Source organism: Pieris brassicae, chromosome 5 (assembly GCF_905147105.1).
Source record: "Pieris brassicae chromosome 5, ilPieBrab1.1, whole genome shotgun sequence".
Taxonomy (NCBI): domain Eukaryota; kingdom Metazoa; phylum Arthropoda; class Insecta; order Lepidoptera; family Pieridae; genus Pieris; species Pieris brassicae.
Window position 1 is genome coordinate 5298503 of NC_059669.1, and position 25459 is coordinate 5323961.

The 25459-nt window shown below is 32.2% G+C and overlaps 5 protein-coding genes and 1 long non-coding RNA gene across 6 annotated transcripts; 3 read left to right on the top strand and 3 right to left on the bottom strand.

The window, feature by feature from the left end:
• Nucleotides 1–1607: 1607 nt before the first annotated feature.
• On the top strand, nucleotides 1608–3099 carry LOC123709588 (probable prefoldin subunit 4). The gene is made up of 3 exons (XM_045661009.1): nucleotides 1608–1814; nucleotides 2019–2240; nucleotides 2466–3099. The coding sequence occupies exons 1-3, from the start codon at nucleotides 1785–1787 to the stop codon at nucleotides 2616–2618; spliced, it is 405 nt and encodes a 134-aa protein (XP_045516965.1). The 5' UTR covers nucleotides 1608–1784; the 3' UTR covers nucleotides 2619–3099.
• A 7-nt stretch (nucleotides 3100–3106) lies between these two features.
• On the bottom strand, nucleotides 3107–9407 carry LOC123709587 (sodium/hydrogen exchanger 8). The gene is made up of 7 exons (XM_045661008.1): nucleotides 7811–9407; nucleotides 7275–7431; nucleotides 6639–6793; nucleotides 6170–6321; nucleotides 5763–5891; nucleotides 4875–4967; nucleotides 3107–4023 (listed from the first exon to the last, which is right to left on the bottom strand). The coding sequence occupies exons 1-7, from the start codon at nucleotides 9009–9011 to the stop codon at nucleotides 3874–3876; spliced, it is 2037 nt and encodes a 678-aa protein (XP_045516964.1). The 5' UTR covers nucleotides 9012–9407; the 3' UTR covers nucleotides 3107–3873.
• A 3113-nt stretch (nucleotides 9408–12520) lies between these two features.
• LOC123710231 (acyl-protein thioesterase 1) lies at nucleotides 12521–16732 on the bottom strand. Its single transcript, XM_045662004.1, has 5 exons — nucleotides 16425–16732; nucleotides 16322–16353; nucleotides 15774–15987; nucleotides 15508–15681; nucleotides 12521–12960 (listed from the first exon to the last, which is right to left on the bottom strand). Exons 1-5 carry the CDS (start codon nucleotides 16473–16475, stop codon nucleotides 12769–12771), a joined length of 663 nt encoding a protein of 220 aa, XP_045517960.1. The 5' UTR covers nucleotides 16476–16732; the 3' UTR covers nucleotides 12521–12768.
• A 1686-nt stretch (nucleotides 16733–18418) lies between these two features.
• LOC123709715 lies at nucleotides 18419–19724 on the top strand. The gene is made up of 2 exons (XM_045661228.1): nucleotides 18419–18628; nucleotides 18942–19724. The coding sequence occupies exon 2, from the start codon at nucleotides 18949–18951 to the stop codon at nucleotides 19558–19560; it is 612 nt and encodes a 203-aa protein (XP_045517184.1). The 5' UTR covers nucleotides 18419–18628; nucleotides 18942–18948; the 3' UTR covers nucleotides 19561–19724.
• A 2609-nt stretch (nucleotides 19725–22333) lies between these two features.
• LOC123710427 lies at nucleotides 22334–23519 on the top strand. The gene is made up of 3 exons (XR_006753828.1): nucleotides 22334–22605; nucleotides 22774–22983; nucleotides 23384–23519. It is a non-coding gene; the product is annotated as an uncharacterized LOC123710427 (long non-coding RNA).
• On the bottom strand, nucleotides 23455–25275 carry LOC123710426 (UBA-like domain-containing protein 2). Its single transcript, XM_045662294.1, has 4 exons — nucleotides 25049–25275; nucleotides 24325–24399; nucleotides 23759–23989; nucleotides 23455–23583 (listed from the first exon to the last, which is right to left on the bottom strand). The coding sequence occupies exons 1-4, from the start codon at nucleotides 25154–25156 to the stop codon at nucleotides 23557–23559; spliced, it is 441 nt and encodes a 146-aa protein (XP_045518250.1). The 5' UTR covers nucleotides 25157–25275; the 3' UTR covers nucleotides 23455–23556.
• Nucleotides 25276–25459: the final 184 nt, after the last annotated feature.

Consider the following 25459-nt stretch of genomic DNA (forward strand, 5'->3'; position numbering starts at 1 on the left):
TCCTTTCGAAATAGGTTTCTTAAGCCCCTTAGTAGTACCATCGGTCCAGGCTTTTGAAGAAGAGTGCGATGAATCTACGTAAGATTCACCTGTATAAACAATAGGCTTTCCCTCTTGGCGATATTGCTTTATTTTCCTTAAATATTCGATACGTTGCAAACGTATATTAGAAGTCTCAATCAGCACTTTCCGGTTGTTTTTCCACCGAAATCCCAAACTCTTAACTATTCGCCGAAGACTTCGTTCTGAACCTTTGAAATTTATGTCATCTTCTAGCTGCTTTTTAAGCTTTCCGATGGTAGGAAGTTCATTATTTGTCTTGTGAAAGTTATGAATGGTTCTCTTTATTACTCCTTGGTCGAAGTTATCGATATTTGTGACCGGTTTTGTTCCAGGTGTTCTAAACACTGTGATCAAATCAGAACTTTTGGATTGATTGGAGATGTTTCTTACCGTTGCAATTGACGTTTTTGTTGACTCTACTGTAGTTTTTGGATTTTACCTAATTCGCTGATTATACTATTCAATTTTATGTTTCCTGCCTTAATGATTTCGGCAGTTTGTTTTATCTGGCTCAAATTTACAATGTTGCTGTCCGAATGACTGAACAAAGTATTTGTAGCTTCGTCAATCTCACTTTGGATTTGTTTCAAAGAATCAATTAATTCGTTAGATTCCCTTTTTAAAAAACAATTCACGTCATAAACCATTTTCCTGGCTTGTCTTTTCAAAACAGTATTTGTTCTAGGCATATTCACTTTAAAGTCACAAACAAACAACAAAACACTACGCGCGCCCGCTCTTTATTCCGCTAGCCCCCCTCAGGTACCTTATTTTTTACTTCTGCGCAATAACGGTCAGCGCTAGAGTTTCGTGCCGCTACTTGTTGTTGTTGCTACCTTAGATCCAAATAGTCGACAGCGTGTTTCGGGCACAGAAGGCTGATCACCAACTTTTTAAGTACATTACTCGTTAATTGCTTAAACCTTTTATAAAAGACAAATATAATGATAGTCACTTAACGTAATATTAAAATACATTATTTGATAAGAGCTAATACTCTAGAAGTGAGAATGCGCAACGGCAAGTAATATTTCAATTAATAATTTAATTTAATCAAGTTTTAGTCACTTTATTTATTTTTAGGGCCCTATAGCATTGAGAGTGTCCAAGGGCGGTGGTATCACTTAACATCAGAGCCTTGTACCAGTATGTTCTATAAAATAAAGTCTAGGAAAATTCTGCACATGTAAAAAAGGGATTCTTTTCTTGTACCTTTTCCGCTTCTCGATTCACCTATCTGTAACCTGACATCCTACCTAAAGAGGAAGAAATGTTTTCTTAGTCAGAATCACAAATTTATGTGTCACTTTCCCTCGACATGGCTATCTATCTTTAGGCGTCAGATTCTGATTAAGATATACCCTAAGATTTACTGCTAACTACGAATCTCGTAGGTAAGACTTCTGTATATCAAACCCAATACGCTTTTGATTTACGGATTACGGAAGTTATTGTTTCCTACAGGTCTTATGCAAACACCATACCTAATATACTCTATGGTCAACATTAAAGATAATACCATCTGACAGAGACACAGGACACTCGACCATGGAGCTACTGCATATACTTTTAGGGTATGCACTTAACAGCTAACCTAAAAGTACTTGTAAATAAAGTTAAAAATAAATATCCCATCAATTATAATTATATCTATTAGCCTTAGCTAATAAAGTGTAATTATTACAAAAAGGTTGTATGCCTTAAAAGTATAGTTTTAAAAAATGGCCAGTGGAAAAGGAACCTATCAACCGGTTTGAATTTTACTATTTATATTATATTTTCTTATTTATATAGTCATATTATATATCATATTATAGAGCATACACATAATATTTTAAACCACAAGGTAGTATACGGAGGACTCTTATTTAGACTTGAAACAAATGTACAGCTCGAGTGTTGTGCAAACACATGTTTTTATTTTTAAACAATATTTAGTTTATAATTGGTTATAGGATTCCGACGTGCACATTTCATTTGAAGATCAACAAAAAATTAACAAATTCGCTCGCCTTAATGCCAAAGCGGATGATATTAAAGACGAACTGAAAGTCAAGCAAAATGATATTAAAAATTTAGAGGAAGCTGTTGAGGAATTGGCTCTAACTGATGATTCAGAAAAAATTCCATTCTTAGTTGGAGAAGTTTTCATTTGCCAAGGTTTGGAAGATACACTGGTTAGTAATTTTATTTGTATATAATGTTACATGGTATAATTAAGTTTATGATATGAAGCCTTTTTAGCTCTGCTAAGCGTTGGCCAACTCGTTGAAGTTGGTGATAAATATTATAGCAAATTAAATTTGACATATAAGTATAAGAGTCACACTTAATGGTAAGTCAAATTTTAGGAAATGGTAATAAAATAAAAGAATCATTAAATGTGATAAATTTAATTACAGAAATCATTGGAGGATATGAAATGTAAAAAGCAAAATGAAATAGGTGATTTAGAGCTGAGATGTGAAGAGCTAAAATCTCAAATGAGTGAACTCAAAGCGCATTTATATGGGAAATTTGGAAGCCATATTAACTTAGAAAATGAAGAAGAATAACTCAAAATAATTCTGCCTAATATTTTTTCTACTAAAAATGCATATGCATGGTCTTCTATTTCACCTAGAGCAGCCTAATGATTTTATTATATGGTTGTTTTATAATATTTTGGTAATGTTAAAACAGAATCATTTCATACATATATAAAGTTAGTTTATTAATGGAATATATATGAGTTACTTTAATTGTTGTTGAAGGAAAAACAATACCTATTCTGACCATTTAGTCGCTTTTTTATGGTAGTAAGGTAACAAGTATTTACTTGTTATATTAACATCACAATTCATTCTATTTATAAACAAGTTGATAGAATCGAATTACAGTGTGTATTCTCTTCAAGTTTTTTAAAATTATGTATAAACTAAGATTGTAAAAACCAATCCATTGCAGTCTACAGTATTACCTTTTTATTTTTAAAAGAATACCTTGTTTACTGTTTATAAAAAGAAATTAGATATCAGAGCTTAAATAAAACAATAATTGCACTAATAAGTTATTTATTTTTTTAAATTTTCCTCTGTTGTAATAATGCATAGAAATATACAAATCACACAAAATATATTTTTGAAATATAGCTTAGATATAAATAGAAGCCTTTGGCCACATATTGGATAAAAATTTAGCACTGCTTCTCTTAAGAAATAATGTTGCAGAAAGCAGTAGACTATACTTTAGTAAATAATAAAATATGAATTATTTAAAACCTTAAATTAAGTACATAAATTAATATCACACAACCAATAAATTCCACATGTACTAACCATTTTTGTGCATAACTACACACTACTATATAACTAAAGTACTTGAAAATAATACAACTTGAACTATCACATGGATGACTATTCAGCAAAGGGTCATAAATTCTACTTATCATCACAACTAGGAATGAAATATCATTTTATTATAGACATCTATATTATTAAATACAAAGCATTCTAGAAGCAAATATTACGAAAACTATATAATAATGTATGGCATCACTGGTAGCCGAGTGTTATTCCGACTATAGGACATGTATCCGTAAGAACTATTTATAAAAATAATACTTTCAAGTCAACTTTTGTCAATTAATAATAGAGGCAAATTGCTTTTAATATCTGCCTCAGTGACATGTCATAAAATACAGATAACATAGTAATATATGTATATATATCTAGAAACATTACATTTAAGCTCCAAAAAGTCTAAGAATTTTATATTGACTTATTTAAAGTGCAGATATTGAACTATTAAGCAATAAAATTAAACTTTCATCTAAATGACTCTTTGTAAGCTTGACTGTGAGTTATTTAAAGAATTCTGCTGTAGCTCTTCTTCATCTGTGTCATGGTCGTTGGAAATCCTAATCGCCTGGTACCATTGGTTGGTCAGATCTGTCATTTGACTTTTGCAATCTTTCAATTCCTGTAACATATATCATAGTATTTTATTAAAACATTTATTGCACAAAACACGATAACAAATGTAAAGGCCGTGCAGCCTTATTGTCTTTAAACAAATGTAACTCAGCAACAATATCTAAGCAGCAAAAAACATGTATTCCAATGGGTCTGAAGTATGGAAACATAAGTAAAAGTATATTTTGACACAACCACTAATAAAAAAAGTTAAACTTTAACATGACCAAAATAACTTGTTGGTATTAAAAAAACACAAATAAACATTATTCATTTAAATAATGTTTATTATATATATTATATTATATACATTGGAATTTGCGAACTACCATCACAGGCTTAAGTATGGATAGGAGATAGATAAATGGTGTTTAGATAAGAGATATTTTAAAAGAGAGGGCAATACAAATTAAATGAAAAATTATATTCCACAGTTCGTAACAGACACTTAACTAACTAAAGGACATTCCTTAAAATCTGTGAGAGGAAATTTCCAGTATTTATAGAATATTACTACATATACTATATATATTTAAAATAAAAAATATCTCAAGGTCACTAATTAAAATAATTTACACATCAAATTTATAATCTCCTCCAGTCTTTTAAATCATAAGAAGTAGCAATTGTTTACTTAAATATAAATAGTCGGCAAAATTAGAATTTAAAAGATATCTTGATAAATCAGATATTTTTTATCGTAAGTACTACGATGTACTTAATGTCTATTTATCAAGGTTTCCATATCATAATAAACAAGTTCGTCAAGTTTTATCTGATCATATTTGAACAGCATGATCCAGGAAATTATTTAGAGTTTTATTTAAAATATGATTGTTTGGGAGGTGCTAAGTTTACCTGGTGTGTAAATCGTCGAGTAAAAAATGGTGTTAGATACTTCAAGTCGAGGCGCACGAAACCTTTCATCCTGGTCGCATGGGAATAATTTACCTGAAACATTGTTTTAATAAAAATGTATACGCCATTAACCTCATTCGTAATAATGTTTAAAGAACTTTATTTCTCATTACAACAGAATTAATACAGAACATTACATGAGAAACATTATGTATATACGAGCGAGATACACGTCCCAATTTCAGTCTAGTAGATTCACTCTGACATGTATTTTTAATGCCCTTTAAAATATCGGTGAAATTAGTAAATTAAAAACATGTTGACCGGGCTATAGATTTCTGTATCAAATATATATAAAATACCATTTTATTTTTATTAGCCAAGTACGTAGTCAGCCGTTTGCACCTGACATTATTGGGACTAAGACAAGCCGCTTTCTTCACAGAAAGCGCAAGTGTGATTATCACGGTTGAAAATCGCGCGCTTAAACTTGTCTATTCATTTAGGATATACTTTTCTAAATGGTGTAAATAATGGACTGTAAGAGTAGATCTAGTGTTCGCGTCAGGGCGTAATATAGAACTATCTATATTTGCTCACCCTAACCCTGGATCATTATTTGCTTAAAAAACCTTTGAATTTTTTACAGATTTCTTAAGTTTTCCCTTATATTTTCGATACAAGTATAATTTTCTGTTATTAAGATGATTGATTAATTTTAATGTAACCGTAAATATTACACGAAAAACGTTAACGTAACGTTTTTTAATTAACATTCATTGCTATAGTTTGCATAATTTGTTATTATCATTTCGTTTGAATTAGGAAACCGAAGTGCGTAGTCAGTGAAAATATTGTTTATGGTTCGTATTCAAAAAGGTTTCTTACCTCTAGCTCTTCTTCGGTGATTTCAGACAAATGTTCCGAGTCGATAGCCTGACCCCATTCTTTGGTTTTCGACAGACTTACTTCTTTGGGTTTACGTAACGAACGCGGCCGTTTGGTTTTCTTGTTAGCCTGAAAAAATACGAAAACATTTACTATGATTACATAATTGTATATTATTAGTCTGTAGCCATTCTAAATAAGTTTTTTTATGTCGACATTGTTACCTACATCACGACATATATTTCGACAGTAATCTTGATAAATAATATGAAAAATTAAAAGTATATAATATTTGTGTAATAACGTGTCTTGAGGAACAAAATAACGCAAATCAGAATTATATTAGTTCGCAAAGCCGTGCCAGTTTTGTTTATTAAATTTAGGAGATAGGACAATAATTTACTTACCCTCAAAAATTTAAGTAGCGGCATAGTTGAACCACCGAAGAACAGAGTTGTAAATAACACAATTATAAGGGTAGTCGTAATTATAACATGGCGCGTCTCATCGGAGAAATTAAGATGGAGCGATAATGCATACGAGATGGCGCCACGCAGACCTGTATTTTTTTACTATTAATAGATAAAATAGTTTACATAGATAGATATATAGATATTGAGAGAACTACATCGAACTAGCATACAAAACTGCGTCATGCGAACTTAAGAGTTGAAACTTGACTGTAAAATATATTATTTTACTCAGATTCCGTTCTAAATATTTTTAACTCAAATGGATATGTGGACTGGAGATAGGTATTGAAATACGGATATGAGACATAATCGACGCTATGTGATAGTTATGATCGTGAAAATATCTTTTCAGCTACGGCTATTAAGTATGTTTAAGATTAAATATCATTGTTTTAAAACTTACCACTAAACCACATTATAAACATCATTTTTTTAGTTATTTTGTGTTCGCGGAATTTATTGCACAGTAAAGCAAGTGGAAAAATATTGGCGGCTCGACCAATCAAACTTAGAATTATACTCCACACCACTAAAGCGGGTTCCACACGATGTCGAAAACTGAAAAATACCACCTTGTTGTAAATCTTTATTCGCTACTGGCTAGTAATTGTGAAATGTAGAAGATACATACTTTTTATATTATCTTCCCATATATAGATTAAAACAGCACTAATATCACTATTAAAATAAAGGTCAATATCTCTTTTTAAATGCCAAATCATTCCCACTTTTACGGGTATAAAAAAAGATACTACCTATACTCAAACCTAACAAATAGTCAAGTACTTAATATGACAGAAGAATTTTATATATATGTATGTATAAAGTTGCAATTAAATTTAATAAGTAAAGGGTACTTAGACCATTTATTTGCATTGAAGTTTTATTATTTATGGTCTGATGTGATGTGAAAAAATATGCAAATATTGATTCATTTTTTATTCCTGTAACTCTATGATGAAATATAAACAAATCAAACCTATAACAGAGTTATGAAGATGGACAATTTTACATACATATTACTTATTTGATGACTTACCTAAATATAGCAAGTCCTAGGTAAGCAAACACACAGGTTTCAGCAATAAATGCAAGAGTTCTCATTGTTTGCTGCATAGTCACTTGAGTGACAGTCGAAAGATTGAAATGTGTGTAATGAGACATAACAATACCACAGAACAATATCGCCATAATGCCTGAAAACAAAAATATTTGTAAATATTACTTAAGTAATTTAATGACATTTCAGTTATTTAATGACATTTCAGTAATTTAATATAAAATAAGACATTATTAAAAATATTCAGATGCATGGAAATTCTTCTACATAAATGAAATATTTCACATAGTCAGTCAGTCCATGTCTGTACTCAATATAGTACTTTAGAGCAACAAAGTGAATGACAAATCAAGGCCAGTCATAAAATGTTTATGTTGAAACTATTAAATTTGTCAATACTTTTGACCTTCAGCTCAATATACTATGAAAAAATTATATTTTTAGCTCTTTTTATTACTTTCAACTTATTCTAATTATAAGTAATGAACAAATCAAAAGAATGTAACTTAACTTACCCGATAGATTAATTCCTTCAGCTAAAACATATGGAGCATAGGTAAAGACTAGCATCATTCCAAATTCAAGTGATGGGTTCTTCCGTAAATCAACATGTTTTAATAAAAGTGCACTAATTAAGGCAAATAGAACTCCAATTCCTGCTGATGCAAAGAACATCAACCAAAACCGGTTGATGGCAGACAATATGGCATCTGTTGTGGACATGACGGGATCATTTGAGTCAAGGACAGCTGTTGTCAGTACTATAGCAACCGCATCATTCAATATACTCTCACCAAATACCAACATGTTTAAAACTGGGTCCACATCTAGAGCATGGAATATAGCGACAGTTGCCACTGGATCAACAGCAGATATAAGAGATCCAAATGCAAAGGATTCTACAAAACTCAACTTATAAACAACTTGAGCTAAACCCAACAAATAAATTCCAGCCCCAATAACAAATGCTGATATAGCAGTGCCCACAATGGCAAACAATAAAATTGATACTATGTTTTGGAAAAAATTACCCTTATGAAGATTGTAGCCGGATTCAAATATTATAGGAGGCAACAAAACTAAAAAGAAGGCAGTTGGTGAAAATGCCTCCTCTTTCCTCCAATTTGCTATGTTTCTAATAGACATTAAATTAATAATCATCCCTATCAAAGCACCTAAAAATACTATTACCACACTCTCAGGCAAATAAGAAAAACCAGTTTGAAGCATAAGGTGTATCAGCAATATACCAAGAGCCAAAATACATAGTACAAAGAAAATTGCCATAGAGCTGTTATGTTCATCTTCTGCTGAGCTTTTCCCAGGGAGAGCAGCTACGTCTGAGGAACTAGATGAAGCATTGGGTGAAGCTGATGAAGACACATTTACTTGGACTACTGACAGTATTGAAGAATTAGATGGCCCAACCTCATATATTATATTGGGACTCTCTGATGAGACATTAATAGTGGTATTTGTAGTAGACGACGTTATTGGAGGCTCACTTGAACTCGAGATATTTTGTACCACATCACGCTTAGATCGACCTAAATCTATATTGTATTCCACATAGTCAACCACTTGATTATCACTTGCAACAGTTATTTTATTTTTATGAATAATCTCATGAGCATTGGTAAAAATAAATATTACACTCAATGTACATAAAACTTTTCCTGACAGGCCACTCATTTTAATGTTATTAGAGAGTTTCATTTTTGACTATAAAGTTAAAATTAAATTTATCCATAAAGATATGAATAAAATGACATGGTTTTTTAGTACACCATTAAAGTTCCCAAAGCGCAACTCTATCAAATCGATATTACTGTGTCATATATACTAGTGTTTTTCTTTGATAAACTAATAGTAATATTATAAAACACGTAATCGTATTAAAAATTGATAACAGATTGTGCGCTTCGTGAATGACACTTGCTTACTGAGATATTTGTATTTGAATTTTATCATATGTAACAAATTTTAAACTATTTAAATTTATGACTGTTCTTTTGAAAGCGACTGAGAAGTACAGTTAGTAATTCATCTTGCATCTTGTAAATTTTTAGTTTTGTTCAATAGTAATATGTTATTTTATATAAAAAATATTTTTCATTGACAATTTATTAATGTAATTACTTACTTAAACTTTATATATGACAATTGACAGCTGTCAGCGGATATAGGCCACATTGGATAATATTGATGTTTCCAACACTACGTAAACTTAATTAGATGGATGGAGATTTAATACAATCTAAAGCATAGAAATCGCATTAAAGTAGCAATGAAGGAATAGGTAGTCCTTTATTTTCTGAAACTTTCCTAATTCGATAAAAGTAAAGAAAAGAATACAATATTATATTTGTCTTGTCTTGTCTTATGTATGTTGGCAGCGGTTTATATTTCAACGAATATACAACCTTGAAAAAACGTTACATAATTTTTTTACAAAGCTTTACGTCTAATATTCATATTTTCGTAAAAGTAATATGTAAGTTTAAAAACAGATTTCCAATATAAAAACCTTTTAAATTAGTCGATAAATTTAACATCATTAAAAATTCATATACAACTAAGTCGACAGTCATCAACGGCAACATCGCACTTTGGCTACTAGTTCGATGGGATTAACATGATACCTACGATCGCGACCTATAGGCCAAGTACATATTATCGCTAAATTCACTTGTGTTGAAATAATAACAAATACAGTTTAATAGGATACGATTTTTTACTTTTTAAATGTCATATTTCATCGTAAGTACCTTTAGGTAATTCATAGAATCAACGAAACATGTTTATAGCTAAAAAGCTCCTCCGAGGTGCTTTTGGTGTTACTAAAATTATATTGATTAATTATATGATTTTGTGATCTTACACGAATCGGTGCGAGGTGCCCGACTACCTTTGACCTAGCATTCAGCGACATCAAAGAATTTTGTGTATTGTTAAATTTTTTTTATAATAGGATAACCTATATTATTTTATGACAGACTTCTTGTTAAATAAAACGTAATCGCCTTTAGAATAAAATAGTGAGAGATAAATTCAAAGTAATAATAGTAATAAAATTAATATACTTACATTTCCCTCGCAATATATTTATGAAAATATTATGTATATTAACAAAAATTGTGATAAGTTTACTAGAATAGAACATACACACAATGTTAATACTCGGACCAAACGCAGGCTGCAATTTCCCCGTACTAGATTATCTGAAGTTAGTAATTCTTTTTTGGGAAAAGGAATAAATACTCTTCTTTAATAAAATTCCAGAGGCCCTTTTGCCTTTTAATAAATTTAAGAAATGTATTAAAGGATAGCTGTGTAAAAAGGCTTACTACAAAGTTAACGATTATCTAGTTGATAAAAGAGCCTCGGAATAGTGCTAGGCAATTTCTAATTAATTTGCGATATTTGTTTTAAAATAAGTAATGTTGGATGATTTGATATTTTAAAAGAGTACCGAGAGTTTTTTACGCCGTCTTTTTCTCTCGGCCTACATCCTCTGTCTTCTTTGCCGATGAGTAGAGATGTCAACATATTTAAATTTAATGACGTGGAATAAGTGATACTTGTATCTTATGTTCTATAATAAACATATTTTTTTATAGGTAAAATATTCTTAAATGCAGTCCCCCTAAAAATCCTTCTAAATAAATGTACCCCCCTAATCACTGAAACACCAAAGTTCTCGTGTCGTGGATCAGATCGACGACGTCTTACGCGGAACAGACATCAATGTAGCGCCAAATGCTTTTTATATAAATAGTATTTTTATAGCCATTCTCGCTACTCTTCTCCTCGATTATTATAAAGCCTCAATGAGGTACTAAGCGTCGACATATCGAACGACGTTCAGTTTCGCGGTCAGTTGACTTAGCAAAGTAAGACGGTACCCCAGTCTGGGCTATTGCAGGCAACTGTATAAAGCGCAAATTCGGCCCACATGAAGTACTGTTCTCACCTCTGGGCTCCCGCCCAGGGGCTCCCCAATACCAGCTCCTTCCACTTGACCGTGTTTAACTAAAGCGGGGCAAATCGTCGACGATCGCTTACTTTTACGAGCGTCTTGATCAGTTGATCCAATGGCGTTGTGTATAGCTACGGTTCTTTCTGCATCATCTACCGCATTTACCATCCATTGTTCAAATTAATACTTGCAGCTGTGTTTCTTCATCAGACGTTGAGGCCGAATATGAAATTCCATCTCGACGTCCGTCGTTCCACAACTAAGCATTTTTTGCAGCGCACAACTATACGGAACCCGCTCGTCGATGTATTTCCGAACTATGACTTAAAGTCCTTCAATAAAAGCGTACCAATTCTTAAAAAGCAAGCATATAGAGGCATATCAAAACAATATGAGAAAATAGACACTGTTTTTGGACGAAATATAATGTGTATTTGTTTACTTTAACCAAGTATAAATTGGTAGGTAGACCGTACGTCATAGGGACTCGCGCGACGCGATCTTCCCTAAAAAAGCGTTTCGGCCGAATCTAGACCTTATGAAAGTTTGATTTGAGTTTTTAAAGCCAATATTTAACAGTATTGTAGGTGATTAGTACGTGTCGTCATGAAACAATAATTTGTTCTGAAAAGAACAGTTAATTGCGTTACCGTTAGGACAACTTTTTGCCGCGCCTCAATTTTATTGTCTACGCACCCTTCGCATCTTGGTACCACATGTTTACCACTAGTGGCCAGGTAGGATAATTTTTGTATATAAAGCTACAGTTTTTAAAAATTAAACACATTCCACATTCCATCTTCACCTCTTCTCAACGAATTATTAGGAAGTTTTATTTTAACCAAATAAGGACCAATCAACATAAACCAAAACTACCCTAAAGTATAATAACAATTTTATAGGTTTTAATCATTAATAAATGATCTGCAATGACTTTAAAAATCTTGTCTACTAGTCTATTATAGATATATATATAGACTAATATGGATTAGGGAAAATACTGTGTATAGGTAAGTGTAATAGTCAAAAACGTATTTAAAAAAACAAAACAAATTATAATATTTGAGGCTCCAAAATTACTATTTATTATTGTGGCGTTCACCATCGCATTTTACCTCCTGACAGCACAAGTCTCAACAACAGACCATGGGCACCATTTTTATTGAATAGTTGGTGAACCAAGAATAAAAACCAGTCAATGTCAGGCACGACGAAACAACTTAAAGAAATAAATAAAACAATTTTAATTTCAATATCTTTTTATTGTAGATGATTACTAATCTTTTCTTCAGAAAATAAAAATACTCAGACTGAATATGGAATAATAGTATTATGTGTATTTCATTTAATACCTAAATCCTAGAGCATTTCAAACACCCTATTTAACCTTTGGAACCTATTTCATACTTACAACTAAGAACCACAATGTACAACATAGTTATTTTTTTAATATAAAATTATTTTATTTTGTAAGTACATGATTTGTTCTTATATTTATTTTACAGCTGGCAAGGTTTTCTCTATAAATACTTTCATGTCTTTCAGTTCTGCATCAGAAGAGCTGTGTGACAATCCTTGGTATGTATTAAATTCAATATTCTTCATAAATGTTTTCAGGAATGATGCAGTCATTTGTCCCCACTTGTATGGTACAACAGGATCACAGTCACCATGTGCTTGGAATATCTGTAAATTTGAAAATAAAGCTTGTATGTATCTTCAAAAATTGGCTTTATTATAATCTTCAAGTCTTAACCAACTCAAGTAGACCAAATTGTTAATATGCAAAAACAACAGAAACAAGAAATAAGCAAACTGATCAGTAAAAGATGGCTAAAATAAGTTAATATGTGATAAGAGCAAATTCATGAATAACATTAATTAGTTAATAAATAATAAATTGCTTTCGATGACAAAGTTTAGATTTAATAAAACCAACCACCCAGTTGTGAGGTTCCTAACTACTTGGTTGCTACCTAAAACCTCTTCATTATGATAAAGAATTTATGTTGGCAGGGGTAAATTTTTTCTATAAGGCATAAACACTTGTCACGGGGTTGACTTAAATTTCCCTCGTATTGTCAATGAATTAAAAAATTATTAAAACCACAATTAAAATGTCCTTATGCCAAATAATTCGTCTAGTACGGAAAGTAGTGCAAAGCGAAAAATATAGAGTAAATATTGGTAAGTAAACGTTTAATAAAAAGTAAACCACAATTTGAGGAACATTTTAAGGTTTATTTTAACATAACTGAAATTCTTTCATGAGATTACTTAACATAAAAATTAAAAAAAACAACACAAAATAGTTCGTCTATCACTAAGTTGTGTCGCCTTTGCTCTCAATGACAGCTTTATGCGAAGAGGCATGGTTGCAACCAACGCTGCACACTCCTCAGCCGTAATTGACTCCCAGACAGCCAAGAGTTTAGACTTTAAGTCGATCTTGATGGATTTTTACGGAGAACTTTTTTCATTTTCCACCATAGGGTTTCGATCGGCGACAAGTCCGGGTTGTTAGATGGCCATTCGATTGTAGGGATGCTTTTCGCCAGTAGCCACGTCTTTGTTGTTCTTGTTGTATGGCAGGAAGAACCATCCTGTTGAAAAACGAAGAAATCTTGATGCTTAAGTTACGAAATAGAGGACAGTAAATTCTTTTCCAAAAGGTTTTGATACCTTGCAGCATTGATAGAACCATCCACAAACTGCATACCACCAACACCTTGTGCAGACATACCCCATATCATAAGAGACGCCGGAAACTTCACTTTCCGAATCACTTTTTTCCTTTCATCGCCGAATGTCACTTCAAATTTGGACTCGTCACTCCAAATACTACGGCACTGATCGGAAGTCCAATTTAAATGATCACGAGCAAACTTCGACCTCTTTTTCTTATGTACAGCAGTCAACAGTGGTTTCTCCTTAGCGATGTAAAATCCGTAACCCATTATTTTTAGGACCCTTTTGCTAGTATCAACTGAGACGTCTTTGTGAATCATATCCTTACATTGCACCGTGAGTTCTCCAGCTCGAGCACGACGATTATTTTTGATGAACTTTTTCTTCAGGTTGTCGACCAGTTTTCTTTAAGCAAGAAGACGTACTATTCTTTTTATAGTGCTGAATGATAGATTGGACTGTAAACCTGGGAAGTATCGAGTCTTTAGATATATGGTAACTTGATTTACCAGCATCGACCCCACAAACCATTCGCTTTCGAAGCTTAACACGGGTTTGCCACAACACATTGTTATTTGAAAACTAATGAAAAAACTGAAATTTTCAGAATTTATACTGTGTCACTTGACAAATGACACAGAATTTTACCAATTTAAATTATGCAACATAACAAACAAGGAATAATCTTATTTAATTCACCGATAGACAAACTCTTTTGCATCAATTTACAATGAGACAAACTATTTTGTTTAAAAAAATGGCATAAGTAACGCGACATCTGATAGTAGAACAGCTTAATATTTTATATACATATACAAATATAATGAAGTTAGAAAAAATGTCACAGAGAAAATTTGCAGGCATTGGGGCTTGTATATGCTCATTTTAATTGTGGTTAAATTCATTGACAATAAGAAAGAAATTTAAGTCAACCCTTGACTAAAAGGGAATGTATGTTATTGGCTAAATAATTATTAGTTACAAAACACCTATTGCAAGGAAATGTCCTTATCATTAGAATTTCAAAATATGCAAACATTGTCAAGGGATCTGTAATGCAAATGAAGAAGTAGTATAAATATTTGTTTGTAAATTGTGCTAAGGAATATATTAAAATTAAATACACTGAATGGATAATTAAACTATTCAATGGAAATATTATGAAACCTAGAATGTACTAAAATATTTAATGTATCATTATGGCACAAAACTTAGACAAGTTTTAAGGGACAACTTCAGTTAAGATTTATCAATCAAATTTCCAATAGAATAATGTTTTAGTCTACCCCTTAATGTAAAATCTTATATAAAGTATTAGTTTTGAAGAAAAAGAAATATATTTATGTGATATTCCATCTTAATCATGCAATATAAAATTTATTATTTTCAGCCTTTTACGCTTTCCAAAGATTTTAATTAATTAGGAATATTTTAAAATAAATATTGAATTCTAGTAAGCTGCAACCTACAACTAAAACATTTGTATGTAGAACATTTCAATAAATTTTTTAACAAAATGATGGAGAGATTGCTGTTATCACTTACTGGTAATTCTTTTGGAGACTTCACACAATCAGGAAAATGAGCATGTCTCGGTAGCCAACATGAAAGAGACATTACCCCAGCAAGTGGTTCAGAGTAGGTAAGAGCAGCATGGAGAGCCAATGCACCACCCTGGGAAAACCCTCCCAATAATATTCTGCCAGCTGGGATACCGGCCTAAAAATAAGACACAAAGACAAAAGATCAGTAAAATACTTACACATGTAATATATATTCTTGTAAAATTCACATAATAGACACTAGCTTACTTTAACTTCATCAGATATAAGTCGATGAATAAGAGTAGTAGCATTTACTATTCCTTCTTCATCTTCGGGAGCGGTAGCATCTAAAGTTCTTAAGTCAAACCAAGAAGGCATCCTGAAACCTGCATTGAGTGTCACAGGCATAGTTGATGCTGTTGGACATATAACTTTAATATGAGGTCCTCTAATGGCAGCAATTGTGCTTGCCCAGCCATGACTAAAAAAACATACCAGCTTATATTATTTTTTTATTACAATTAAAAAATAAATCATTCATCATTTTCATTTGTAAATCTATTGGGCAAGTAGTTGATCAGCCTTCTGGGCCTGACGCACGCCGTCGCCTTTTTGGCAAGCCGGTCTCTTCACGATGTTTTCCGTCATCGTTGGAGCGAATGTTAAATGCGCACAAAGAAAGTCCATTGGTGCACAGCCGGGGATCGAACCTACGACCTCAGGGATGAGATTCGCACGCTGAAGCCACTAGGCCAACACTGCTCATATCTTCAATTAATAATGATAGTGCTATAAATAGATTTGATTAATCTTACCCAGTGTCTCCAAGTCCATGTAAAAAGATAAGCTGAAAACAAAATAGATGTATTAGCCAATATCTTAGTAGCAAAAAATTATAAGAATGTGAAGCTAACTTACAGATGCTGTTTGTTTTGCTGTAGCAGCAATAATAACTGGATTTGGTTCCATTATAAGCAAATCGGGAAGAAATCGATACGGAAATTTTGCAGGGACAATGCAGAACGACTATTTATTTTTTAATGATTATATACTTCAAGAGTATAGATCTACGAGTCTGTTCGCTGTCGTCTGTTATCTACCGTCAATAGTCAAAGCTCAATGTTTTTAAACGTGTCACAGACTTGCGAAAACTGGCGAACGACTGATATGTGGAAAACGATAATGCGGTCAGACAATTTAAGAACGTACGAATTTTGGCTTAAAGGTCTCGTTACCAGGCCATAAAATTATTAAAAAAAAAAACGTACGAATTTGAACGAACCAACGAACGAATTAAAATATGTAAAATGTTTTATTTTAAGTACGCGCCACAGAAGAAGAAGCGTAAACGCGGTGCTGTCAGCGTATAGCAAAAAGTTGCCAACATAATCCTCTTCAATTTCCTACCCATAATTTATTTATATTATTATTTATGATTATAGAAGGCTTACAAGAAATCAAAATTTGCGTTCTCGAGTAGAACGAAGAGGCAGATTAATAATAATTCTCAAATATGTAGTTTGATAAACCAATAATTTAGAATTTACAATAGTTATTGACCATAACTATTAACCGTTTAATGTCTGACGTACTGCAGTCACTATCAATTATGTAGGAAATCGTCTCGCTGTTGCACAAATCTGTCATTTCTACATTAACTAACTTATCATTTTCGAAATATTCATCTTCTAGACGTTCCACGTGTTTACATTGTTTACACAAGTCTACAGATGTATTTTTTGCAAAAAACTGCATCTATCAATTATTAATTATTTTTAAATCTTGTGCAACAATGTATGTTTTGTCCAAGAATACGACAGGTTCTTTGTAAAATTTTAGATTTATTTTCATTATTTTAATGTATCTGACAGGCCAAGCACTTATATAGTATCGTTCCATCCGTTCCGTTTTTAGAAATGTTTAAAACAAAACCTATTGCATTAAATATTTTTCATGAGGATGTATTACGTTCTTGGTACTCAATGTCTTTTTTTATTAATGTTTTTTATTAAAAAAAAATGTTGTGGCCACATTTTTAAAAGGTTTTTTCGAAACACTTGAAATTTTAATAATAGAATACTCAACAAAACAATAAAATACGATGCATCTTTTTATATGGTTGAACAAAACTAGATTTTTACTTATTATTTTCAATTCCCAACCCGTGGGTAATTAACAATATACCGGCAACCCTTAACTTTCATACCTGTCATATACCTTATTTAATAAGAACAGAACGCCTCCTGTTTCTTTATCTGCTTTACAAAACTCTTTTACCTTGAGAATTATCTCGATGTCAAGTTTTTAAGATGTAGACGAAGGTCGTAAACAGTTTTTGTAACTACTAAATTTAATAAATTTGGACAGCACTTCTCCTATACTTAAACACAGACATTCAACAGTCAAATAATAATAATTTGAAACGACGTGTAATTAAAAAAAAATTGAATGTTGTACGATACGATACCTATTTCAGTTATTGTAAAAAAAACTGTACGTCGCTGATCCAATATAATTATATCTATATATATATATATATTTGAATTGTATCTGAGAAAAGTAAACTTGTATAAGAGAAAAGTAAAGAATGTCAGAATTTAGTGCTTATAATAAAAATATGGAACTTTATTTTATTTTCAAAATTAAATGAAAATGCGTACAACTTTTCAAAGTTTAGGCAAAAAATCCTTCAATTACATTTTTTCATTAATGGTCGTGATTTTACTTTTATAGCCAAATAGCTGATGTGTATACTCTTATTTTTTAGATGGTTTTTGTGTGTGTGTTATTTCATACTTCCTATTAGTATGTAATGCGATAGGTATTTCAATTTTCTTTAATCTTGTATAAAATACACCTTCTTAGAGTATTACTATGAAATTCTTGACTCTAATTGATATGCAGTCTGTGCATTCATGACGTCACTGAAACTGTTTTACGAAATTACGATGTTATTTTTAGCAGTGTCATTATTCTTTACTATGTGCTTTAAAGTTGAATATAATTCTTAAACCAATAGCGAATTCTTGCTTATATTTTATCATATCATGTATATGTAAATTCCAAAGACCTACAACATTCTACAAGAACAATATATAAATATTGATAAACGAATTTTAGACGTAAGTTTCATTTTGTTTGACACAGTTGACAGTTTTGTTAGTGTTGTTATGGGTTGTGACCAAAACATAAAACATTTAATATTGTTATTTTCAAACTGTCTCCAACTTCAGAAATAAAAAGCACCTTCCTAAATGAGGGCTAAAGTTAAGATTGAATGTATATATGCAATAAATGTTTGTTTTGGAAACATTAACAGCACCCTATCCCAATACAATATTGGACCTTGGTCTATTATAAATAGGCAATATTCTTGTTGAGTTCTTGACTATTTATTTATAATACATTTGATTTATTATACTTTGATTATTACAGAATAAAAATGGCTACAGATGACATATCACTAAGAGTTGGGCGGCTTGAAATAGAATCATCGAAAGTAAACAAAATTATTAAAGATGATAACCCATTTGTAACTCAATTTCAAAAAAAGAATTCTCCAGCCAAATCTCACCAAAACAAATGCATTTGCCACACAGTGAAAAAAAAGTATGCAATAGGCAAAAGAAAGCACTGCAAAATACTCAGAGAACCAGTATTAAAGTTGTCACAATGTCATCCAACACACAGAAATGAACTCCAAAAGTCATTACATAACAATGTTTCTAAATGTCCACTATCAAGTCCCAGTGGCAATATATGTTTGCATGTACTAGTGGATACATGTAATCAGCTTCGTATTTCATCTGAAAATTCTAAGAGTAGCAGAAAAAGTACAGATCTAAATAAAAATAAGTGTTGGCAAACTAATCATACTTCTAATAAGAAACAAATCCGAGATACTGTATTAGAGACAAACTCGTCTACATCTTGTTCTCAGCAGGCACTGAATCCTCCATGTGATGTAACTATTGATGAACTTGCAAGTTATTTTGAAACTCTAGTTCATATACCTAAGAAGATGTCATCTATGGCAGAAATGATGTATATTTAAGTTATATCTATAAAGTATGATTGTGTTATTTTTAAGCAAAGTTTGTGTTAAAAAGTTTATTGTGATAATAGTAAAGCAATTTTAAACATAAAATTTGTTAATAGAAACTATATTTTTCATAATTTGCCCTGTCTCCATCTATAGTGTGATAAATATTAAAATTGTTAAAAATTTCATTGTAATAACTTTAATACAGAATTTCATAAATAGATGCTGGTTTACTTTTAAACTCCAATCAATATTATCCCAAATTTCAAATTTTATATGTAATAAAATACTTTAACTTACCTTATTGATATTGTAATTATTAGAAATGTGATAAGAACGCTTACAACCAACAAATCAGATGCTGAAGAGCTGAAGCATGTAGCAGATCAAGGTTTCAAAGTTATGCTTGAGTTGATACTGAATTCAATACATAAAGCATCAACAAATAAGTGCTAGAACTATTGTAGTATAGCGCTCATATCCCGTGCTAGTAATATAATGCCCCCTTGAAATCTCTCTTTAGGAGTGTAGAACGATTTGAACAGTAATTTGTCAAAGAATATGTCCATCTTGGATCACTACTGTCTAATCAGGGTGGAAGTGAACAACAAATCAAGAGAAGAACAAAAATTCAATGCAATCTGGCAAGATAAAAAAGTCTATAATACTACAATGATGACGTTACGAACGTTGATTTTAATGAAAACCAACATATGTAATGACATACTCGAGCCTTTTGGTCTTTCACCAAAGCTGTCCAAGGAAATTTTTGTCAGCCTCCATACCAGTGCAGATGGAGGATGGCTTGGCAGGGCTTTTGGGCTGTCTCTTCCCGTCCAAATCGACTTTGGATCACCGCTGCGCTGTGTGATTCTTCGATGCCAGAAATCATATTCTGGCAACGTGCTGTCCGCAAGGATTATCTTCCTTGGACATTCATGAATCGAGCGGACCGAATGGCATAGTCAATCCTAATTGTGCTTCGCAGTTACTTGTGGATCTGAGTTGGCTCTGGTCCTAACGCGCCATTTCCGGTACCAGTATTCGCTTCGACACATTGGATGCCTAAAAAAGGCGATCCGTCCAACTATCGCCCAATAGCTATAACTTCCATGTTCTGCAAAATAATGGAATCCATTATGAATGTCCAGCTCCTGAAGTATCTAGAGGGCCACCAGTAGCGTTATTAGCGTTAGCGTTTTTCAGTACGGCTTTCGTCGTTGTCGCTCAGCTTACACATACTTATATATGCTAGCGGTTAGTTTGGATGTAGCAAAAGCCTTCGATCGGGTGTGGCGCATAAAGCGCTTCTCTCGAAGTTTCCAGCCTTCGGGCTTACTGAGAAATTATACGATTGGATCTCTAGATTTCTAGCCGATCGGGGCATCAAGGTCGTCATCTAATGCTGGGGTCCCACATAGCTTGTCCTACCTATGACCCTGTTTCTTCTGCATATCAATGATATGTTGCAACTTAGAAACATTCATTTCTATGTAGACGATAGCACTGGGGATACTCTTTACACTAGCTTTGCTGGAATTTCTCGGGCAGTTGTCGATGAATACCGAAACAACTCAGAAGTCGAAACTCAACTACGTGGAATTTAACCTCAAAAAGACAGAAGATTGTATGTTTTCCGCTAATAAGAAACCCTCTAAACTACTCCTCTCTTTGAAGAAACTCTACTTAAAATCACAGCCTGCATCGAAATACTTGGCGTTGTCATATCGAACGACTTTCAGTTTCGCGGTCATTTGGAGGGAAAGGCTAAATTAGCCTCCATAAAGCTTGCTGCACTTGCACTCCAGGCTAACGCTTGCAACTGTATAAAGCGCGCATTCGGCCACACATGGAGTATTGTTCTCACTTCTGGGCGGGAGCTCCCTAGTACCAGCTCTTTCCACTTGACCAAATTAAACGAATAGCGGTTCTAATCGTCGACAGCTTGATCTCTTAGCGTTACCTGGAGAGATGTGGGGTCACTCTGCATCTTTTACCGCATTTACTATGAAGAGTGTTCATAGGAGAACAACAAGAAAATAAGTTTATTCGAGACTCAACGATCGGGACAAATTGGCTGTCGTCGGCAAGGTGGAAGGCAAAGAGCCGCGGGGCAGGTCGCCAACTCGCTGGTATTGCCCATAGCAGCTGCGGAAGCTATAAACCGAACAAAGTGGAGTGATAGGTTTCTGATCAGATATCATTAGCAGGGCAACAGGTACGATATAGTGACCCTAACTACAATGAGAATACGAGAAGAGAGATATATTGTAATATATTACCAATTTATCTGACTTATTGGTGTAGTGGTAAACGACTGCAGACCATGAGGTCTCTGGTTCAAACTTGAGGAAGGCCAAAAATTCAAACCTGCTATTTATAAAATCGTTATTATACTCAAGTTCGTAAATACAGGTCGGACACACAGAGGTCATATTGGATCAAAGAAAAAGTAAAGACAAGAGTCTATTATTCAGATTCTCCTATCAGACTAGCAAACATATTTTAGAAACATAATAAACTTGTATCTACGTACGTGTGCACAATAATTATAGACTTCTATCTAAAATCATTCGTCGTAATAAAGGCATACGTATTTACAGACATAATATAGTGATGAAAAAAAAATGTATAGAAACACTGTCTTAATTAATCACTTTAATTACATTCATAATATTGTCTTACCCTACGAGTTCGATAATTCTCTTGTTGAACGTCGTACGTTGAACGCTGGCTGTTATTCTGCTGAAATTTGAAATATTTGACGTAATTGCCAAACATTATACATACCTACTCATTATTTTTTGAAAAGCGCCATGCGTAAAATGCGTTGTATATTGTATATTATCTACAACGATTCTTTTCTAGTATTTCAATAATGAATATTAATAAAAGTAGGATAAATATATATATATTTAAATCATGCAACGAAGAAATTGGTGCAATATATTAGTAGAGGCTTATAGTTACTCATCTAAATATTTAATATTTTGTTTGTCAATTATTGTTGCCTCAGTGATATTTATATGGATCTATGAAAGACCCCAGCTATACAAGGTAAATTTTTCCGTATCTTAAATTCAAAAATAATATCTAGTATTTTATGTACCGTGCTCAATGACTTATATATTTTGGTGAATTATTTTTCCTATTTTAATAGCTATTGGTACGGGTGTAGTTGAGTTTCTACCAATATATATATATCGTTAATTGCACCATTTTCAGCTGATTTTCAAAAAGAGCAAACAGTCAACAGTTTTTAGTCCAAGCGAGAGCGGTGAAATATTGGTTGGAAATGGCAACAAATTCCCACAAGAAATGGGAAATCAAGAATTAAACCCTGATAATCAACTAGGAGATACATCCAGAAGTGAAGATGAGCGCCACATAGTACGTGGAAACTCAAACCAAAATCTAACATATGAATGATACAAGGTATTAAGGTTGTAAGCTGCATATTGGAGTTTTTTTTTAAACCTAGTTTACTAACAAAAATTAAAATTCCGTCCATTATATATTTTTTGTGTAATTGTTGCCTTGATACTTAATGTATAAAAACACTTTGTCTTAATTAATCACTTTAATTACATTCATAATATTGTCTTTTATGAAGCTGTGTATAATACATGTATACTGAATATAATACAGAACTTAGATTCAATTTAACTAACATTATACATATTATGTATAGAAAAGACGACTGTATAACGAAAAATAACAATTTTCTTTTAATAATACATCAATAAGTTCTACTAATCTGATAGTTATAATCACAGTTATAGATTTCTAATGTATGAAAATTGAAACACAAGTTATATAGTGCAATTTGTTTCAGAAACCACTATTTATTATAGTATGAACAGTGACAATATTTATGTTTACAACATGATTGACTATGACATCCCAATCTGTACTATGGGTGTCAGGAATAATGTTCAAAACTCCACAGCTCAAATCGCGCACCATTAGAAAAATAAATTACAGATGGTCCTAATCTACATTTACAATTTATCTTGGCATATGTTCTCTGCACACCTGGAAAAGATATATAAAATTATTAAAACAAAATATAATACTAATTATAAAATTGTAAAACATCTAACATAGAAGATCAGAAATTATTTTGTCTCTCCATAATATAATTTTAAAGAAAAATTACACTTGTGTATTACCTGAATTAACTATAAGAAAGGTACTGTCAAAGGCTTACCGCAGTTGAGCAAGAAAGCGGTGTATAATTATTAGTCTGCTGATTTGCAGTGGAGAATGTGTTAGGTTGGGCTGGAGGGTGCGTGGCGAGGGGCGAGACAGGCGGCGCCAGGCCGCTTACGCCACCACCTGTGTTGCTAGGGCTTCCAGTAGTTGATAGCCGTGAAAAAGCTGCTAAAGCATCTGGGAAATTTGGCGGAGTTGCCGGTGTGTTGCATGGAGTCATCAATTGCTGAAAATATATTGATTATTTAACTAAAACTAAGTAAATAGAGAAACCTAAGTACAAGTATAAAATGGGTATAAGCTTAGTTATTTTAGAATAAATAGCCTTGGAATTATCTTGAGTCTTCAATATTATGATGGCTTTTTACAATTGATAAACATAAACAATTTGTAAGTATAGGTAATAATTAGGCTTGAACATGTTACTCAATAAAATATAAAACTACAAACTAGTAGGTTTATTATGAATTATAGCTATGTACATAATAATTTTATTTACAATATTGGTTAAGATAAGTTGATCAGTTACATAATTTTAAAAAGTATGATCTTAAAGCTCACCTGCGGATAATGTTGTGTTGCAATACCATTTGCTGATGGTATAGCAACTTCTTGAAAGAATATTGAAAGTGCGGTCTGAAATTTTAAAATTTAAGTTTCAATGACAATTAAACAATTATGACTGCTAATTTTATAATACACATCAAAACAAAGAAAAATAAATATGGGCTCCAAAAACAATTTACATCTGCTTACAATAAAATAATGTGTGCAGTAAATATCCAAAAATAAAAAAAAATCTTTTATTTATAAGTTTTCCTAAAATTTCGTTTAATAATGCTAGTATAAAACAAATGTTTACTATAAACTGCCATTACTGTTATATGGACTAAAATTGCATTTTTAACCTTAAAGCAATCTAAGATAACCAATAATATAAATATAAAATTGAACAACAATAAGAAAATGCTTACAATATCTATTAACAACTCATCAATATTCTAAACACTACTTTTAACAATAACATTGTCAATATGTATATTTTGTCGTTATCAATGTGTACACTATAATCTACGGCAGTTAATTGATCATTTAACCAATCTCAATACCTCTAGAAGTCTTAGGTTACGGTGTTAAATTTGCAAACGCAATCGTTTAACCAAATCAGAACATTTATAATCATTATTGGTTACCAACTGATTTTGTTCAAAAATATAAACACAGTAGCAGCCATTTCATGATTTTAATGTTTGTTTACATGTTTTTAGGAATATTTAGCGTTTACCTCAAACTGCCAATGAGCTGCCTGCAGTAATTGTTTAGCTTGTTCCCGAGCACAACCAGCAGCTAACACAAATTGATTTATCATTACTTGTTCACGTAATGAATCCATATTTACAGCCGTAGAAATAATGGTAAATAGGAGTCACCGTCAGAAATAACGAAATCAAGAAATGTTTATTATTCAATAGGCACATTCACAAGATAAAGCGCAGATTATCTATCGTCTAAAGTAACGAAACTGTGGTCTGAACTAACAGATGAAAATTACAGTAGTATAGTATTCAATTTTATACTATAGATTTAACTTTGTCTAAAATAATGCGTCTGTGGTGGTTTGTATTCGCCCTAGACTTTCAGCGCTATAGAGTAATATTAGTAACACTAAGTTACTAGTTTAGCTTTACTTTATCTG

Coding starts and splice junctions, on each gene's coding strand:
- LOC123709588 (XM_045661009.1), top strand. CDS start 1,785: ATGGCCAGTGGAAAAGGAACCTATCAACCG. Junction 1,815..2,018: donor GAAAAGGAACCTATCAACCG/GTTTGAATTTTA, acceptor AATTGGTTATAG/GATTCCGACGTGCACATTTC. Junction 2,241..2,465: donor AAGGTTTGGAAGATACACTG/GTTAGTAATTTT, acceptor ATTTAATTACAG/AAATCATTGGAGGATATGAA.
- LOC123709587 (XM_045661008.1), bottom strand. CDS start 9,011: ATGAAACTCTCTAATAACATTAAAATGAGTGGCCTGTCAGGAAAAGTT. Junction 4,968..5,762: donor TCACCGAAGAAGAGCTAGAG/GTAAGAAACCTT, acceptor ACAATGTTTCAG/GTAAATTATTCCCATGCGAC. Junction 4,024..4,874: donor CTCGACGATTTACACACCAG/GTAAACTTAGCA, acceptor TATATGTTACAG/GAATTGAAAGATTGCAAAAG.
- LOC123710231 (XM_045662004.1), bottom strand. CDS start 16,475: ATGGAACCAAATCCAGTTATTATTGCTGCTACAGCAAAACAAACAGCA. Junction 15,988..16,321: donor CATGGACTTGGAGACACTGG/GTAAGATTAATC, acceptor ATGTTTTTTTAG/TCATGGCTGGGCAAGCACAA. Junction 15,682..15,773: donor TTATATCTGATGAAGTTAAA/GTAAGCTAGTGT, acceptor TCTTATTTTTAG/GCCGGTATCCCAGCTGGCAG.
- LOC123709715 (XM_045661228.1), top strand. CDS start 18,949: ATGGCTACAGATGACATATCACTAAGAGTTGGGCGGCTTGAAATAGAA.
- LOC123710426 (XM_045662294.1), bottom strand. CDS start 25,156: ATGGATTCATTACGTGAACAAGTAATGATAAATCAATTTGTGTTAGCT. Junction 24,400..25,048: donor CAGCTCATTGGCAGTTTGAG/GTAAACGCTAAA, acceptor TTAAAATTTCAG/ACCGCACTTTCAATATTCTT. Junction 23,584..23,758: donor CGCTTTCTTGCTCAACTGCG/GTAAGCCTTTGA, acceptor TATCTTTTCCAG/GTGTGCAGAGAACATATGCC.